We start from the raw sequence: 9,598 nt of genomic DNA, 5'->3' as shown, positions 1-9,598 counted from the left end.
TTACACGTTAGTCATTTTTGTATCACTCAACATTGTATTTATTTCACTCAAAATAGCAAGACAGTTTTAATATGAAATAAGGTAAGGAAATGTGAAATGTCATATTATATATATATATATATATATATATCTTCCCCCTCCCCCTCTTTCTCTCTCTTTTGTACTATGTAAATATCTTTTATTTAAATATTTTATTATGCTTTTTTATTTTTACGAAAAAATAAAGATAAGCTTTAGTTCAAAGTCCTACAATACACTATTTTAGCAATCACGTTTGATGTATACAGGAATAATATAAAGATATCAGGTTTAAAGTTAGCGCATTACATTGTAATCTCCAGTGACCAAATTTTTCTTTCATCCCGGATATCATCTTGAGATGATGGAAAATAGTAAGCAGGATTTTCTGTAATAAAACAAGACTGACACGCGTCCTATGTATTGTAACGGAAATATCTTAAGGAGATGTAAATATATGTACCATACTTCAAATAAATATTTTTGATTTTTATAAATTAGTATATATATGAATAATTACTTTATTTTAATCATCGAGCACAATACGAAGTTATTTTTTAGCACAAAAAATGGGAGCATCACATCACACATCTATCTCTTTTGACAGGATTAACTTATGTCCCCTTTTCCGTTTTTGCATTTAATACCCTAACTTTTTTTTTGTTAAAGTTATTAATATTTTTTCTCCTTTTCTTTTTCTTAAAAATATGACATATATTTTTATTATTTATATATTTATAAATTCATGCTCTCAGAGATGCTTTTTATATTTCTCATCTTAAATTTGCAACGCTATAAATTTTGGTTAAATAAATGGAATATTTTATACAAAAGCATTACTTTATTAAGTTCAGTGTGAAAATTCATTATCATATTAAATATTCACATTAGAAGCGATATAAGCGACGAATTCAGTTAACAGACATAATGCAACATGAATAATAATCCAGTAATTTAATTAATTTTGTGAAAAAAAATGGTTAATAATTCTTAAATTCTGTATCTCATAAGAGTTATTAACCCTTTAGCGAAGATAATCCTGCTCTCATTATTTCGTCAACCAGAAGAAGATTACTGGCGATTATTGTACTGAAAATGAAAAATCCATGTAAGTTATCATCATATATGAATTACTAATAATTTAAATTATATTTCAATAGCAATATCTTACCAAGAATTGATAATTTGTTTCTTTACATTGTAATTATCATAAATGCCAGCATCCGCGGGTTTTATAGCTTCTCCTGTGGACAAATCCAACCCTACAGCTTCTTCTAGAGCAGTGCTCTCCTCTAATAATTTAACAATTGTATCTTGCGGATCAAATCCACTATTAACAGCTGAAAATAAAAAAGTAGAAACAGATGTTAATAATGACAATACTAATAGTGTTGATAAAATTAGAGATTTATGAGTATTACAGCTTACCAAGAATTTTTGGAATGACAAGTAAAGCTTCCGCATAAGCTTGTACTCCCAGACGTTGCTTTCCCTTTACTTGTTCTTTATACCGTTGAAGAGCTTGGCTAGCTGCAACCTCAAAGGCTCCACCTCCTGGCACGATTGCACCGTCGTCGATAGCATTCTTTATTGCCCTAAGTCCATCACGTACAGCATCTTTTAATTGTTCTACTGTAAATTTATTAGGTCCCTGGAATATCAATATGTTATAAGTATTCCTATGCATACGTGAACACAAATAATCAAATGCAATAAATTTTACCTTTAATAAAATTGTTACAGAGTTTGGCTTTTTGCACTCTTCTATGAAAGTGTACTTGTTTTCTCCCTAGAAAAAAATTATTAAAAATTATGTTTTGCCTGATTTATACTACGATAGCTCTTGTCTCAATATTGTGTCAAACATAGAAATTTACCAGCACATGTTCATATACAAGGCCAGCCCATCCCAAATGTTCTTCTTTCAGATCATCTACAGAATTCATGGCTACACCACCACATGCAAGCGCTAAACGCTCCATGTTTCTGCGCTTGGCTCTACGCAAAGCGACAATGTTCTCCTTTGCGAGCATATCTAGGGACTGCGGATCTATTCCTTTTTGATTTATCACGACGAACGATTTATCCGTTCCATCGCACAATTTCTTCTTCAATTCGATTATCTTCTTCACACGATTATCGATAAACACACGTTCAGCGGCCACCAATTTTTCGCGCTCCTCAGCTGATTTATAAAAGAATCCACTGTTCACCTATTAAAAATTAGAATCCGAAACAGAATTATATCTTCAGTATTCCTATACTTGTCTCAAATTATAATTTTATATATTCTTTCTAGCATTATATACTTACCTCACTTTTTTCATATTCTAAGCTCACATTACAGGTCAGAATGTAAGCATTCTCTACTCTCTTTGGCATGTCCGGATGCCTGGCTCCATGATCAGTGACTATGCCACGAATTAGAGTAGTATCAATTGCCGTTCTATGTTGCATCTCCATTAATTCAATCATATGCAAGTCTATCTCTTTATCCTCTTGCTTAATAGCCAATACAGCATCCACGCAAATCTCAGTTAACTTGTCAGCTACAGTGTGATGAACTTTTGTCCTAAGCGAGGTCCTTGCAATGTCCAATAAGCTCGTCTTGACGGGCTCGATTGAAATTTTCAACGTATCCAATACTTCTAATGCCTTAGCACGAGCTAAGTCAAAACCATCGGCAATCACTCTAGGATGTAATCCCTCTGTTATATATAGATCAGCTTGCTTCAAAAGTTCACCAATGACTAGCACAGTGCTGGTTGTACCGTCACCAGTCATATCGTCTTGAGCTGTAGACGCTCTTGCTATTAAGGATGCTGTAGGATGCTGAATTTGCATTTCATGTAGAAGTACATTGCCATCCTTGGTGATTTTTATATCTCCAGCTCCAGAAACCAACCTGGAAATTTGATTTGTACAAAATTAACGTCCGCGCGCTTAATTATATAAAAATAATATCTCCATAATTAATTAAATTAAAACTCAAAAAATTTATTAATATTTTCTTTTTACTGTTATTATATATCGAGCACAGATAGCAAAATAACATTAATATATTAAACAAAACAAAAACAGAAACGCTTTATTAAGAAATAATATGCATGAAACGTCAACGCTTAATTGGTAATTCGTAAAACGTGTCCTGATAAGGAGAATAATACATCGTCAGGAAATCATGGACGGATTCCTCGGATACGCGACTGGAAATAAAGAGTGGACGTAGATATTTTGTCTCGGGAACATTCAGCGTCAAATAGTTCGAAATATCAAAAAAATTGATTATGAGAGCGATATAGATGGAATCGCGGCACGTGTGAATCTACGGGTACATACATCTTCATGGTCCCCTTGGGTCCTAAATTGGTCTTCATCACATCCTGAATCCCCTTCGCGGCGGTGATGTTCACCGCTAGTGCTTGAGCCGCCCGGGCAAACTCGGCTTTCGGATTCAATAAACTGATCGCCGCCATTCTTTCGTTTTTCGAAATTTGCGTTTGCGAATATCACACACTCTTCGTCTCGTACTTTCTCGACGACTTCGAGCTGTCCATATAAGGTCAATTTTCAAGGCGCGGCGTGATATGTATCGTTGAAGCACAATTTTAGTGTTTTTCCACTATGTGCAATATCAAAGTTGTGTTCAAAAACTTATCGAGTAGTGTAATGTTTGATTGACCAATTAGAACAAAGAACTTTTTGTTGTTTTGCTCCTGACTCCTGATTGATCAATGTGTATTACACATAATTTACTATACGATTTATATTCTATGAGTTAGTTTCTCTATCTACTATATACATATATTTTCTATGGCCAAAATCGTATTCACAAACATAGTATAGCCTCAGCTCAAAGCTCAAAGTCATATGTCATTTTTAAAGAAAGAGAGAGAATTGCACATTACAGTCTTGTTAAAAAAAATAATATTTCAATTCCTCTCATTGTGGATGTTGTGAAATGTTTTCGCATAATTCTCATATAATTTTGATAGGATATGTGTTTTGAGTTTTTACAAATCGTACGTATATATATAAGTATACTATTGTATAATAAATTCCCGAACGTTTTTATAATTCAAGTATATAACAATATTCTATTTTTTAGGAAGAAGAACATAAATCATATTAATCGTCGATATCTTTGTATCGTACAAATCATCATAGAAAACTTGTATTTATTAGTGCTCTCTTACAAAGAATACTTACTGACAGTTATTAAGATTGACACAACAGTCCAATAATGAATATGACCAAGAAAATCAATGTCAATTTTTCATCCTTAGTTGGTTTGAAAGCAGAGCTGTTGAGGAAACAAACCGAAGTAAATGAGGCGAAGTTAAAAGCAGAGTCCATCAATGTGCTACCGCAGTTAAACAAGAAAAGGAACAAGAAAGTTGTTGTAGAAGATGTGGAAAGGAATCCTAAAAAATCAATAGATGCAGAAGACATTATCGCCCATAAAAAATCAAAGTTGATGTTGGAAGCTAAAGCAAGATTGTATGAAAGATTGCAGAAATCAAAAAATAATAATGACAAATTTCTTGTTGATTTCAAAAACAAATTAGATGAACCCGACGAAGAATTTGTCGATGAAACGATTAATGAACTACATCCAATAGAGCCAGAAGAAAGTTGGGTTGAATATCAAGATTGTTTTGGTCGTACTAGAAAATGTTTGCGGGAAGATTTGCCACATATGCAAAAGAAGGATGAATTAATAAAGCGAGAAATAATGAAAAGAAGCACCAATGAAGACGGAGAAGAAGAAAATAAAGGACAATATCCTATTCAAGAAAAAGAACCTGAGATAGAAATTATGAGAAGGAAATGGGAGGAACAAACGCAAAAGCTTGCAGATAAGGTCGATATACATTATCAAGATATATTATTCGATGAAGCGCGAGCGCATGGTGTTGGTTACTATGCATTTTCCCAAGATGAGGAGGAGAGAGTGAAACAGCAAGAGAATCTAACGAATTTAAGGAAGGAAACAGAGAGGAGGCAGAAAGAAATGAAAGAGATCAAGGAATTGAAGGAGAGAATGGAACAGAACAGATTAAAGGCGGCAAGAATTAGACAGCGGATCAGAGCGGGCTTACCAGTAGAACCTACAGAAGAGGAACTGGCATTGGAAAATAAGTCAATTAATTCTACTGATAATATTAACGAAGCTAATAAAAATAATGATAAATCTATAGAAAACGATAACGAAAAGTCTAGCGTGGAAACTGATCATAAATCTGCAAACATTACGGAAACTGAAACTACTCATCAGGAAGAAAAGAATAATGATGAAGATAAAATAAGAGCCTTTGGAGAACTATTGGATAAAAAGGATCATTGGCATGTAATGTCACAAGAGGAATGGATACATAAATGTAGAGAACAAAGAACTGATGAATTTGGACCAGTTTACAATAATCTTACAAGTGCTGGATTTTACAACAGTTCTAAAAATATTGACGAGGAATTAGCTCATGATAAAGAGCTTGATAACACAGAAACTTATGAATCCCAAGAACCTGTTAAAAAATCTAGTACCAATTTACAGAATCATGAAGACAGTAATGAGTTCAGCAATGAGACAGTCTCCATTGGAAAAAATGTTGATAGCAATAATCAGAATGACAAAAACAATTTAGTAGAATATAATAGTACAATAAGTACAATAAGTAAGAGTAACATTAGATATGAATTGCCTAAATATACAACAGAATCAGCATTAAATCCTGCTACAAGTTTATCTAATCTATTGCCATCTCAGGGACAAGCAAATGTTTCATATCCATTATCTCATCTGTCCAGCAATTATTCACAAAATATGTATGGTTATCTTGGAGCATATACATCTGAGCAACATAAATTGCCAAATGATATAAATATTCCTCTTCCTGGTGAAAATACTTCATCTTCAGTTTCAAGTGATAAATCCATTCACACAAGCAAAGAAGGAACAGTGTCACGAAATATAAATGAGGATAGCATAATGGCTGGTCTAAAATATTTGAGAGAAAAGTTTGAGGAAAATCACAGTAAGTGGACGTAGTAAAAATTTTTATTATAGTATTTTTTTTTTTTTATTGTTTTTTTTTTTTTTTTTTTTTTGTTTAATGTATTTATTCTTGTATAATAAAAAGATAAACATATTAAAGAGAGTCTATACTCAGCAACATTTATTTTATTAAAATGTAAAGTGTTTATTGTAATGAATTAAAAAATATCTCTCTTATATTAATCTTTATGTTTTCTCTTTGATCTTCTCAGAATAGGCTGTGTCACTTCATCCATTTCAATATCTATCTCATCGATATCCATTGCAGAATTGGTATCATTACCTAGAGAATGCAGATCTTTTTAAAAATAAATAAAAAAAATCAATATATATTTTATTTAAAATATCATAAACATGCGATGTACTAAGCACATGTTGAGAAAACAGCTTGATATAGTAAATGCAGGCAGATTATTAGTTAAGTACACAAATACGAAAAATGAAATTAAAAAATGGGATAAAATATTACTAGACTGATCATGTTGCGATATAGGATGATGACAATTAGGACATTCCAAACCGCCACGAGTCATTGCATAATTCTTCAAACAATGAATGTGCGTTGTAGTATTACATTGATCGCATTTCTCACCCTGTGTAATGAGAAAAATGAGCATTGTTCTAATAATATTGCAATATGTGTTCTGTATCAATATGTATATGTTCATAGTCATCTTACATAGAAAAGTACTTCTTTGCATAAAGTACAAGTATGAAGATTATCTTGATACGTGTCTTTGAAATATTGTAGTAGTTCAACTATGCTTCTTACTCCCATATAGTATTTACCATTCTGGAAAATGTTTCTTTATAATAGAATGTCTTCAAACTAAACTATTAAAATCATACAGCAAAAATTTGGTACCTTGCATGCTAACCATTTTTTATTAACCATCTCGTATAGAAATTCCTCGGCATTAGCTTTGGTTAGTTTTACATTTAATGTCGAACATAAATTAAGGCACCATGTACTTGATACATGACCATTGCTTGAAGTAACAATTTCAGAATATACATTACGCAATAGAGCTAATTCAGCTTGTGAAAATTCAGGATGAAATCTGTAAAACAGTAAACACAAGTTGAGTATACAAAGTCTACAATATTATAAAACACACCTTAATTAAGATATTTAAATAGTTATTACCTCGCGGTTTTATCTTGCACCGTACTTGCCCAAACCCAATACGACTGACCGGTAACTTCGCAATTTATACACTTTATGATCATGTATAATGGTTGTAGTTTCGCATTTATTTCGTTTAATATTTGCGTTGTATTCTCGTGGCCTAAAATTTGTCGATAGTCAATAAAGTTTAATTTCATTTTTGGCACAATATTTCGCATAATTGTACGTAAAATATTGTGTGTATTTTATATTATTCATGATCGATCTTACATACCAAATAACTTGGAAATTAATTCTTTTCCACGATTTTCATGTAAAGCACCTTCATGCATAATATTTTGCAAGATTATCTTATGTTCTTTACTATAAATCATTTTTTTCAATCGAAATTCGTTGACCGATTAAATGTACAACAAAATTACAATCAACACAATTGTCAAATATGAACAATAACAAATATAGGAATTTGGAGATTTTGTCACGCATGCGTATCATACGTGCGTCATTAATGTTACCAACTAGCGTTTTAATCTAGTTTTTGTTGGAGAAAATTTTACAGGCACGAAAATTCGAGCAGGTTCTTTGGCAGAGAATAGAAATTCGGGCAACTAAATATGTTTATTTAAATAGAAATACATGAAAAGACTTAGGTAATTTTTACAGGATAAACAGAATTTGAAAAGTAGCTCATATATTTATTTCACATGCATTAGGCATTTTGCCGTACCGCGCATGCGCGAAAATATAGAATGCATTATGGAACAATAGGCGGCGACCAATCATCTCCCGCTTGTCCGGAAACAGTAAAGCGCAGCGAAACGTGTGATTGGATAACGAATCACTTATAGTGCTGCACCTAGTTGTAGGCTGGTTGCGCATGCGCGCCTGTTTCAGAGATATCTCTCGGAGGAGTTGCCCTACTATAATACTCGATTGATGATATCGCAATTGTATTATACCGAGATCGTTGCTAAAGATCGGAGTGGTATTGTGATTCAAGCGCGAGAATTTACGTCCGGCACGATAATTTTTATTGAGATGACGTTTAGAACTCTAGTACGATAAGTTGAAATCCGATTTCCGGGTTCCTCGTGTGAGTATAATCTTGACAATCTTTCCGTTTAGTGGTTAAAATTCGTCCGCATTGACGTCTCTCTTTCTCTCTCTCTCTTTCTCTTTCTCTTTGTCGGGCGTTTGCGAATAGTACGCCGATGCATGACGCGAGGGTAATTGCGATTGTATCAATCTTTTTCTCGAGGAAGAGAGATGCTAGTTTAATTTTACGGAGCCCAGTGCACAGGGTACATATTGGACCATGTAGAATTGTAGATAGATTAAGCTATAAAAGGAGAGGGGAAGAGAGGGAGAAAGAGAGAGAGAGAGAGAGAGAGGCATTTGTAAAGAGCTGTTACATATCACCCGCGCTTCACACGCGTGAAATTTTTCGTCGCCTGTTATTCATGGATTGATTGCTCTCATTTATAGTGACCTATAGTATAATTTATTGTTGTTATCTTATTCGAATGATATAAATATCGCGTAATAAGAATCAAGTATGATTGTTTCTCCTATTGTGTATTGCAGAAAGTGTCAATTGTGCCTCTCTCTCATAGTTACTACAAATGTGTTAACTAAGAATTTTGTATTTTGATAACGGTCTTACCTCCGAAATTACGATGTTATTTTATAGTATGTCAAGTAATATTCTTTTCTTTGCATAATTAACTGTTTACATATACATATTAAAATGTGACTTTTTAAAGTGCAATCAGATATTGTATTTCAAAGTATTGTTTGTTTAAACCATTTATGAAAAAATTAATTTGCATTAGATATTATATAATAAAACTAATATCTATTGTCTATAGTTGCGTTATTATGATGCATATATAATTTTGTGCTTATAAGACATAAATTTATATGTGTAATTGTCTTTATATAAAATAAAACAAAATTTTCACTTGATTTATTTAATTTGTTAAAAATTTATGTCATTTATTGTTGCAGAGTGTTCATTGTTGTAATATCAATTTGCCATCATCATGTCTTATCCTGGTCAACCACCTATGGGTATTCCAGGGATGCCCCCTATGCCATATATGGTTGGTGCACCTCCGCCAATTATAGGAGGAGTCATGCCTATGGCACATGTAAGTAAATTTATCACATGATGATGATTATTGCACGATAATTGTGTCTTAATTTAATTTTGATATTTATCTGCATAAAATATATTATGTTCACTTATATATGAATTAAATAATTCAATTTATATGTAATAACTTTTACTATTGTTGGAAAATTAGTTTTTTAGAGTTACAATCTATAAAATAAATTACACACACACATATATATATATATATATATATATATATATATATATATATATATATTCT

General features: G+C 32.3%; 4 protein-coding genes across 4 annotated transcripts in view; 2 read left to right on the top strand and 2 right to left on the bottom strand.

Annotated features, from left to right (window-relative positions):
• Positions 1 to 837: 837 nt before the first annotated feature.
• Positions 838 to 3,669, bottom strand: LOC115235142 (T-complex protein 1 subunit zeta). Its single transcript, XM_029806729.1, has 7 exons — positions 3,358 to 3,669; positions 2,332 to 2,923; positions 1,896 to 2,231; positions 1,742 to 1,807; positions 1,447 to 1,669; positions 1,190 to 1,358; positions 838 to 1,107 (listed from the first exon to the last, which is right to left on the bottom strand). Exons 1-7 carry the CDS (start codon positions 3,492 to 3,494, stop codon positions 1,035 to 1,037), a joined length of 1,596 nt encoding a protein of 531 aa, XP_029662589.1. The 5' UTR covers positions 3,495 to 3,669; the 3' UTR covers positions 838 to 1,034.
• Positions 3,670 to 3,802: 133 nt separating this feature from the next.
• On the top strand, positions 3,803 to 6,427 carry LOC115235132 (coiled-coil domain-containing protein 174). The gene is made up of 3 exons (XM_029806717.1): positions 3,803 to 4,040; positions 4,127 to 6,053; positions 6,286 to 6,427. The coding sequence occupies exons 2-3, from the start codon at positions 4,262 to 4,264 to the stop codon at positions 6,288 to 6,290; spliced, it is 1,797 nt and encodes a 598-aa protein (XP_029662577.1). The 5' UTR covers positions 3,803 to 4,040; positions 4,127 to 4,261; the 3' UTR covers positions 6,291 to 6,427.
• LOC115235149 (non-structural maintenance of chromosomes element 1 homolog) lies at positions 6,128 to 7,703 on the bottom strand. The gene is made up of 6 exons (XM_029806743.1): positions 7,477 to 7,703; positions 7,221 to 7,362; positions 6,939 to 7,134; positions 6,753 to 6,866; positions 6,543 to 6,666; positions 6,128 to 6,356 (listed from the first exon to the last, which is right to left on the bottom strand). The coding sequence occupies exons 1-6, from the start codon at positions 7,574 to 7,576 to the stop codon at positions 6,253 to 6,255; spliced, it is 780 nt and encodes a 259-aa protein (XP_029662603.1). The 5' UTR covers positions 7,577 to 7,703; the 3' UTR covers positions 6,128 to 6,252.
• A 400-nt stretch (positions 7,704 to 8,103) lies between these two features.
• Positions 8,104 to 9,598, top strand: part of LOC115235015 (RNA-binding protein 25) — a 20,067-nt gene continuing 18,572 nt past the window's right edge. The window contains exons 1-2 of the mRNA XM_029806498.1: positions 8,104 to 8,295; positions 9,210 to 9,352. Coding sequence (XP_029662358.1) covers positions 9,245 to 9,352 — 108 coding nt within the window. The 5' untranslated portion in view covers positions 8,104 to 8,295; positions 9,210 to 9,244. The remainder of the gene's footprint in view (positions 8,296 to 9,209; positions 9,353 to 9,598) is intronic.

Source organism: Formica exsecta, unplaced genomic scaffold (genome assembly GCF_003651465.1).
Source record: "Formica exsecta isolate Colony F162 unplaced genomic scaffold, ASM365146v1 scaffold109, whole genome shotgun sequence".
NCBI lineage: Eukaryota > Metazoa > Arthropoda > Insecta > Hymenoptera > Formicidae > Formica > Formica exsecta.
Note: the sequence above shows the minus strand (reverse complement) of the source record. Positions and strands in the feature narration are given on the sequence as shown.